At 42.4% G+C, this 8,844-nt stretch overlaps 1 protein-coding gene across 1 annotated transcript; it reads left to right on the top strand.

Moving 5' to 3' along the window:
* The first annotated feature begins 1,008 nt into the window (after nucleotides 1–1,008).
* LOC112881893 (lon protease homolog 2, peroxisomal) lies at nucleotides 1,009–8,483 on the top strand. Its single transcript, XM_025946805.1, has 17 exons — nucleotides 1,009–1,214; nucleotides 1,799–1,908; nucleotides 1,996–2,104; nucleotides 2,641–2,810; nucleotides 3,088–3,179; nucleotides 3,495–3,674; nucleotides 3,784–3,867; nucleotides 4,014–4,141; nucleotides 4,226–4,427; nucleotides 4,544–4,750; nucleotides 5,101–5,231; nucleotides 5,582–5,795; nucleotides 6,382–6,675; nucleotides 6,784–6,978; nucleotides 7,209–7,454; nucleotides 7,575–7,676; nucleotides 7,939–8,483. Exons 1-17 carry the CDS (start codon nucleotides 1,105–1,107, stop codon nucleotides 8,020–8,022), a joined length of 2,658 nt encoding a protein of 885 aa, XP_025802590.1. The 5' UTR covers nucleotides 1,009–1,104; the 3' UTR covers nucleotides 8,023–8,483.
* The last annotated feature ends 361 nt before the right edge of the window (nucleotides 8,484–8,844 follow it).

Raw genomic sequence — 8,844 nt, 5'->3', positions numbered from 1 at the left:
AGTATGAGTGCTAGTTTTAGCACCTACTTACCTCGTACAAACAGGCCCTTAGCTATGTGTTGGAGTGTGATATTTCACTTGATTTCCGTGCAAATTAAGTTGTTCTACGCAGATTCATGCAACATTTTCTATCAAAATCTTGCTTTTGATTACTTGCCCATAAATAGCTTCACTATCTTATAACCCTTATCTGTTAATGCATACGGATTGAGATAGAAAACTAACTTTCTTCTTATACATATATAAATTGGAGATGATCATGAAAGTATCCAAAATGAAGGCTAATGGCAAATTCTCGAGCTCCTAAAAGAGGCAAGAATGCCATCTGCATCTAGCGACAAGCTTCTAAAATTATGGTACAATGTCACTGTCCTCCCATCGACTTCCAGCTGAGCTAGGCCGGAGGCGGTGATTGCTCAAACTAGCACGGGACGATCCAATCTGTACGTTCCGGATCACATGGTACACATGGCACAAAGAAGGCAAGAAATACCCACGTGCACGCTTTACAGATCCGTGACGTCCTTCGCTTCGACCGCCCACGAACGTACGGCCCTGATCTGCCGCCGAGCCCGTGCCGTTTCCCAACCGTTACGGCCGTCTGAACGAGCCCGCACCACACGCATCGTCGATATGAGCTAGCCACCGCACACGGATCCGAATCCACCCGTTCTCCTCCACGTCAGCATCCCAGACGAACAGTCCTCCTTTCAGCCAACCCCAACGCGAAGACGATCGGCCACGTCCTCGTCTCCCCGCAGCCGATCCCACGGCGCCACCCTTATCTCCACCAGCGCGCCACGTCCACACCCGAGCCGACGCCCTTCGCTGACACCCGGGCCCGCCGGCACCACCCCTGCCCGGCCTAAACGACTTGCACCCGGAGAGCTCCTACCGGCCGTCCGGGCCCACCACCAGCACCGCAAAGCAACCCTTGACCCAGCCTGAATAGAGCTCGGCTCGGCGGGTCCCATAAATATCCTCGTCGTCCCCCACCTCTCGCCTTCTTACCCTCCAAATTTTCTTCCTTTTTTTTATTCTGCTGCGCCGTACGCCGGTGCGCCTCCCCCCCACCTCGTCTTCGACGCGATTCGCGTGCCCGCCATGGCGGACTCGCCGGTGGAGCTGCCGGGGCGGCTCGCCATACTGCCGTTCCGCAACAAGGTGCTCCTGCCGGGCGCCATCGTGCGGATCCGCTGCACCAACCCCAGCAGGTGAGCGCGCAAAGTCCGCACCGGTAACAACCGCCGAGAGCTTCTAGAGACGCCCGATCAGCCGCGTTGGGATTCGAGTTTGGTTTTGGGGCTTAATTAGCTGTGCTCTCAGCGTATTGGGCGCAGGGTTTTCAGTTCAGGGACATTGTTTTAAACTCGTTAGGTTTTCTCCCCATCTGAACTGTTTATGAGGCACGTGTCAGGTGTGGCATCTAATTACCTCCTCTTGCTACGAATTTGCGACTCGTTATGCTTCAATTTTGGAGCAGTATGTGAATTAAGTAGAATTTGGTTATCTGGTTTGAGAGGGGGCAAATTTATAATTCCTTGTTCCATGCTCTCGTTGAATTCAAGTTTGGGTTTTCAGTGGGCTGTTGCTTTTGAGGCTGACAGATCCTGCGTCCAGTTTTCCACCTTTCGGTTAGCGCCCGACTTTTCTAGGTGCAGTTTGGTCACTTTTGATTGAGCTTCTTTTCGGAGGCGGCTTACTGTAGTATCGACTCGCGCGGAGAGGGCAAAATGCAGGTTGTTTTGGACTTTGACTTGATTTCCGACTTCATTGGCGTGATTGTTTCGCTCTGCAGTGTGAAGCTGGTGGAGCAAGAGCTCTGGCAGAAGGAGGAGAAGGGCCTGATCGGGGTACTTCCTGTGCGGGACTCAGAGGCTGGAGCTGTTGGATCGTTGCTGTCTCCTGGTGGGATAAAGACTGCAGCTTCGAATTTTGTTATATGTGCAAAATGGTAGGCACTGTGGACTTACTAACTTGCTATTACTTTTGCAGGTGTGGGCAGTGATTCAGGTGAGGGAAGCAGTAAGGCTGGCGGTTCTCCGGGAGAGACGTCAAAGCAGGACATAAAGAATGGGAAGGAGCCCATTCACTGGCACAGCAAGTGTGTGACATCAGTATCTTTGCTTATCTGATCCATATATTTTATCAGGAACTAGGTTATGAACATGTTTGACTGTTGGTAGATATTACTATGTGGTGTTATGCTGCATTTAGATGGAGGCAAATTGTTGTTTCTTTATTAACCTACAGTGGTCTAGGATAAAGCAAATTGACTGAATGGATTGGCAGTGAGCAATATTCTTCACATGGTTATCTGTCCCAGGAACTTTTTGCACATTTTTTGTTAACAAGTTTCATCAGAGGAGAGTGCATTCCACTCATGTACAATTAATCATAGGTTAGCACGTGTTTATTTGTGCTCAACCTACTTCCTCCTACATAAGATTAGTTGAACTCTGAACATTTGTCATTTCCAGCTATAACTTAAGCTACGTTCAACCTATGATTACATAATAAGATGAAATATGATGGCTTATAGATAACTTACATTATGCATCTTTTATCTATTCTGATACACCTTATGCATTTTTTTTTGTTTCAATTTAGCCTTAACTTTTCTTGTACCTCCATGTTCAGGGGAGTTGCTGCTAGAGCTTTACACCTTTCCAGAGGGGTAGAGAAGCCAAGTGGAAGGGTCACATACATTGTTGTTCTTGAAGGTCTATGTAGGTTCAGTGTTCAGGAACTAAGTACAAGAGGATCATACCATGTTGCCCGTGTTTCACGCCTTGACATGACAAAGACTGGTAAAATTTTCAAACAAAGAACTTGTTTTATTCTCACAATTTGAATCAACAAGCATCCTCATAAATTCATAAGTTTGTGGCTGCTAGTAGAACCATATCATTTTTTCTCGAAAGTACAACCATATCATAAGTACAGTGTCTTCTCATGCTATAACTTTTTTTTAGCTGCTAGCGTATCTAGAAAAGTTATTTCCTAAATAATTATGTGATTTTATCTGTTTTGTCTTTTCAAATTTACTATTTATGAAACTGACTTTTACATCTCTAATATGTTTAGAATTGGAGCAGGCGGAGCAAGACCCAGATCTTATTGCTCTTTCTAGACAATTTAAAGCTACTGCCATGGAACTGATTTCTGTTCTAGAACAGGTAAATAATTTGAGCAGAAATTTACATATTTTGTTTACTTGTATAAGATTTTAAGTCTTGGTTTGTCCGCTGATGTTACAGAAAAAAAGAAAATTCAATGGAAGTAGTGGGTAGTGACAGGTTAACTTTTGTGCATCTGCATCCGTATGAGATGGTGAAACATTAATTCTGAGAGAAGTATTTCTCTATGCCTATCAATGATGCCAGCTGTCTCTTTATGTGATCCATGGTGCCTGTGTTCTATGTTAGTGAAATACTTGAAATTATGATTGATCTTTGACTTACCACGATACTGTTTTTTCCCCCTAACTGCAGAAGCAGAAGACAGTTGGTAGGACAAAGGTGCTTCTTGATACCGTTCCTGTTTATAGGCTAGCTGATATTTTTGTTGCTAGCTTTGAAATAAGCTTTGAGGAGCAGCTTTCCATGCTGGATTCAGTTGACTTGAAAGTTAGGCTTTCAAAGGCAACTGAACTTGTAGACAGACACCTGCAGGTGAATATGCCTTGTAGTTTGCTGTTTAATGATTAATGTTGTAATTGACTTCTGTCGTATAAGGTAATCATTAATTTGTTTAATTTTTGCTTGTTATGGGTTATGGCAGTCGATTCTTGTTGCCGAGAAAATAACACAGAAGGTTGAGGGGCAGTTGTCGAAGTCGCAAAAAGAATTTCTACTGCGCCAGCAGGTTTGTTAGCTAATCTCCAATTATCCATGCCTGAAGGTCTAGGATTTTTGAGCTGTTTGTATGTTCTGCACATTTGCAAGGGGATGTTAGTAGCTTTAGTTTTCAGGTCCGTTTATTTCTGATGTGATGAGCCTGCTAATTTGCAGATGAGGGCTATCAAAGAGGAACTTGGTGATAATGATGATGATGAAGACGACGTGGTTGCATTGGAAAGGAAGATGCAGAACGCAGGAATGCCTGCTAATATTTGGAAGCATGCTCAAAGGGAGTTGAGGTAACCTCTCCTGCCATATCCTTCTCTTTTCGCATACACATGTGTTACTGGAGCTTTGTATATTTAGCCAGCCTTCTTTTACAGGCGCCTGCGAAAGATGCAACCTCAGCAACCTGGATACAATAGCTCTCGAGCTTACTTAGAACTTCTTGCTGATCTTCCTTGGCAAAAAGTCAGTGAAGAAAGGGAGCTTGACCTTAGAGCTGCAAAAGAGAGTCTTGACCGGGATCATTATGGGCTAACAAAAGTTAAGCAGCGGATTATTGAGTATCTGGCTGTTCGTAAGGTTGGTAATTTGACTTGTATCTTATTCTTATGTGCAGATCTGGTTAATGTAGTTTATGTCTTTTTTTGCGGGTAATGTAGTTTATGTCTTATGGAGGTCTATCAATTTGCTTGCAGCTTAAACCTGATGCTAGGGGTCCAGTGCTGTGTTTTGTGGGGCCACCTGGTGTTGGGAAGACATCTTTGGCTTCCTCCATTGCAAAGGCCCTGAATAGGAAGTTCATAAGAATCTCTCTTGGTGGTGTAAAGGATGAAGCTGATATAAGGGGTCACCGAAGGACATACATTGGAAGCATGCCAGGGAGACTTATTGATGGACTAAAGGTTCGATCCTGATCTTCCCATTTCTGGAGTAGCAATACAGGCAATACCATTGGGAGAACCAATTAGTGCTGTAATTATGCTTATTATTAATACCTGTTCTCTCTAAACTATCTGTTCTTCTAACCTACACTTTTTGAGAGATGCTCATCTAGCCTATTTATATTTATATTACACACTCAACAGCTACTTCAAAAAGATTTGCTGACTGCTGTCAGTGTTAGGTCCCTCTTCCATTCTATTAAATGATGGTTGGTAGCACAGTTTACAAAGTATCAACTAGAAGCCTAGATATGACCTGGATTTTTCAGGCGATGCCATGCTCACATGCTATTGATTAAATAAAAATGCAGAGAGTATCTGTCAGCAACCCAGTGATGCTTCTCGACGAAATTGACAAGACCGGTTCTGATGTACGTGGGGATCCAGCGTCAGCACTACTAGAAGTTCTTGATCCTGAGCAGAACAAAACATTCAATGATCAGTATCCTTTCATTTATCTTTTTATAATAAGTGGAGCTATGACTTGTCTGTTCCTTTTTGAGCGAAGTAGACACAGGTGTACATCTAGATAATTTTTACAATTGGCATGTGTGAGTTGTTCGAGCTCATCATGTCTCCATGACTCCATGTCACTTAGTGTGAGGGTTGCAGATTTAGTCGAATACTTACAATTTGCCTGTGAGATAGTTTATTTATGACTCTAATACTCACATAATTATTTGGCTGAGATAGTTTATTTGTGACTCTAATACTCGCTAGATTCTTTGAGATTGTGCTTTCTTGAACTGTGGTCTTATAGACAATAGTAGAATTCCTTAACGTGTTCACCAGCTATTTGAATGTTCCGTTCGACCTGTCAAAGGTCATATTTGTTGCAACTGCCAACAGGATGCAACCTATCCCCCCTCCTCTGTTAGATAGGATGGAGGTCATTGAGCTACCAGGTTACACACCTGAAGAGAAGCTCAAAATAGCCATGAAACATCTCATACCGAGGGTATTGGAGCAGCATGGCTTGAGTTCGGCATATCTTCAGATTCCTGAGGTATGTAAGAGCTGCAGTTTTTGCTGCACCGTTCCTAGTCTGCACTCTCTGTATTGATTGATTTTGTGTTTCAGAAAAGTAACGAATGCCAAAATGCCTTCATTGCAAACATATTATTCATGCTGCTCCTTTTCTACTATAAAACATGTACTGTTTTGATGGCAAAGATAAGGGTGTCTATGGTCACTTGATAGTGACAACTGCAGATGCTATTCTTTGGCTTATGTATGGGGGCATATTCTATTTGTGGTGATAAAAGTATGAGCAATATTACAGTGTATGTATGGAATGCTGTTGTCCAGTTGATGCTGGAAAATTTTGCTGTATCTTGAGATATCTTTTCATTACTTTTAATTCATTTGGTCACAAATTGGAAATTGTGCTATATTCTACCTTTTTGACATGTTTACAACAAATGAACTTCTACTTCACTATTCGATATAACTGATTTCAGTGTCTACTTCACTGCTACTGTTACAATGGATTGCTCTGCATGGTTGATTTATATGTCACATCTGCTTGTTATTGTTTAATTGGCATGCTTGATCTCATGCATCCCTGTTGCATGGTTCCATCATGTGTGTAGGCTATGGTCAAACTGATCATTGAGAGATACACGAGAGAAGCTGGTGTACGTAATCTTGAGCGGAACCTAGCTGCATTGGCCCGAGCAGCTGCTGTCAAGGTTGCAGAGCAAGCTAACACTCTTAGACTTGGCAAGGAAATACAACCAATTACTACAACTCTGCTGGATTCGAGGCTTGCTGATGGTGGTGAAGTTGAAATGGAAGTTATTCCTATGGGCCATGATATATCAAATACTTATGAAAATCCATCTCCTATGGTTGTTGATGAAGCTATGCTAGAAAAAGTGCTTGGGGTATGTTATTATCTTTAGACATGGTTTAAGTCTTATTTCATGGACAACTTCAAATGCCTAACCTTCTTTTTGTGGTATATGAATTTGTACTTGATATTGTGCTTACAGCCTCCTAGATTTGATGATAGAGAAGCTGCAGATCGTGTAGCAAGCCCAGGAGTTTCAGTTGGGCTTGTTTGGACTTCATGTGGTGGGGAAGTTCAATTTGTGGAGGCTACAGCCATGGTGGGTAAGGGTGACTTGCACTTGACTGGACAGCTTGGTGATGTTATTAAGGAGTCGGCACAGTTAGCTTTGACATGGGTATGGATCTTCTTATCACTTATCTGCATTGATAAAATCCTACTGCTATTTCTGTTTAAACTCTGCTAGCTGAACCTGCGGAATCTACAGTATGTTCCTTTGCAAAATGCTATTCGTAGGAAACATGAGAAGCTATATAGTTCTGTAATTTGTTTTGTTTATTGGGGCATCTCAAACGCCATTTTTGTGTTGCAACTAAGAAAACGATAAACGACCTTGATTTTTTACAGGTGAGAGCAAGAGCTGCTGACCTGAACTTATCACCTACTTCTGATGTCAACTTATTGGAGAGCCGTGATATTCACATACATTTTCCTGCTGGTGCTGTGCCAAAGGATGGCCCTTCTGCGGGTGTGACATTAGTAACATCACTAGTATCACTTTTTAGTAACAGAAAAGTCAGAGCAGATACTGCTATGACTGGAGAGATGACTCTAAGGGGCCTTGTGTTGCCAGTTGGTGGTGTTAAAGATAAGGTAAGCGGCCATTAGTATCGCTTCCTTGGTTTCTTGTTCACTTTAAAACTGTGGAAGTTTTAGTCATTTTTGTATGGTACTCTTCTGCTTTATTAACTTCAATTTTTTCGTGGAATACAGGTACTTGCGGCACATCGTTATGGAATCAAGAGAGTAATTTTACCTGAAAGGAACTTGAAGGACTTGACTGAGGTTCCATCACCCATTCTGTCTGGCATGGAGGTACGCGGTTGCATTGTTGCTTGCTTGAGATTGCTCAGGCCTCCTGTTTGTTGTAGTTTGGTCAATGTTGTGTTGATTGTGGATACTAAGCTACTAACACTAACTTGTTTCAAAGTGCATTTTTCTCATACTCGTGTGTATGTTGTATGAAGTACTCTAACAGACTAACAATACGAAATGTATGAGTAAGGTAGTTACAGAAGAAGTTTGTCATATTCTTCAAACATTCGGTGCTGATTTATATTTATTTTGCTGCTGGCAGATTCTGCTTGTGAAGCGCATCGAGGAAGTACTCGACCATGCTTTTGAAGATGGATGCCCGTTGAGATCGCGCTCCAAGTTATAGCACCGGCTCAGCGTTTGATATGGGTATTTTCTTTGGTGAATCATCATCGTCACGGTACAGGTATCCACGGACGAGCAATGCTGTGAGACAATGAGGGCTTAGCTCTCTGGCCAGCGCAGGTTCTGGCACGCCCTTGTCGGTTAAGCTTCACATCTGGATGTGTATAGTGATCAGAATTCAGAGCAGTAGGGAGATATGCAGACACTTCCACTGGGATTCCCTACATATTTATTTATAGAGATACCAGCTACTGATGGGATACAAAGCTGGGAGGTCCAGTTGTTGGTTTTGCTGTTGTTAGTTTGGGTGTATGTAATCTTTTCCAGGGGAAATATAGTTAATACGCGGTTGTGGAACTACTCCGTCGAAGTTGAATTATGCTGGACGCATTTTGCCTTCAGTGTATATATACCGATGAACTACTTCAAATAAATAAACCGCCCCCCACCTTTGCCATTTCATGGCACTCTGTGTCGGCATGTAACCAGGAATTTATTTATGACAAAGGAAAAAAGTTAAGGGAAAAGCTCGTGAATCTAGTAGGAATGCCGATGTAAGAGTATATTAGAGTAAAAAATTTCAGAAACTACAAACTAACTCACAAAGCTAGAGGCTAACGAGTGGGCCTATGGTGTGAAAGTTTTTTTTTAACCAAATGCTAAAATGGTTGCAGTTTTTTCCCCCATTGGATTCTAAAACTAGTTTTTTGTCCTTAGTTTTCTAACGTGTCAAAATAGTTGTAATTTATTTTCAAAATAATTGCAAAAAAACTATCTACAAGCTAGGGTTTTTCACACCCTCAACTTGTCATTAGGCACCACA

The sequence above is a fragment of the Panicum hallii genome, chromosome 2 (genome assembly GCF_002211085.1).
Source record: "Panicum hallii strain FIL2 chromosome 2, PHallii_v3.1, whole genome shotgun sequence".
NCBI classification, from domain to species: domain Eukaryota; kingdom Viridiplantae; phylum Streptophyta; class Magnoliopsida; order Poales; family Poaceae; genus Panicum; species Panicum hallii.
The sequence above is the reverse complement of the archived record's forward strand: the minus strand, read 5'-3'. Positions and strand labels throughout refer to the sequence as shown.

Coding starts and splice junctions, on each gene's coding strand:
- LOC112881893 (XM_025946805.1), top strand. CDS start 1,105: ATGGCGGACTCGCCGGTGGAGCTGCCGGGGCGGCTCGCCATACTGCCG. Junction 4,428..4,543: donor AGTATCTGGCTGTTCGTAAG/GTTGGTAATTTG, acceptor ATTTGCTTGCAG/CTTAAACCTGATGCTAGGGG. Junction 4,751..5,100: donor GACTTATTGATGGACTAAAG/GTTCGATCCTGA, acceptor ATAAAAATGCAG/AGAGTATCTGTCAGCAACCC.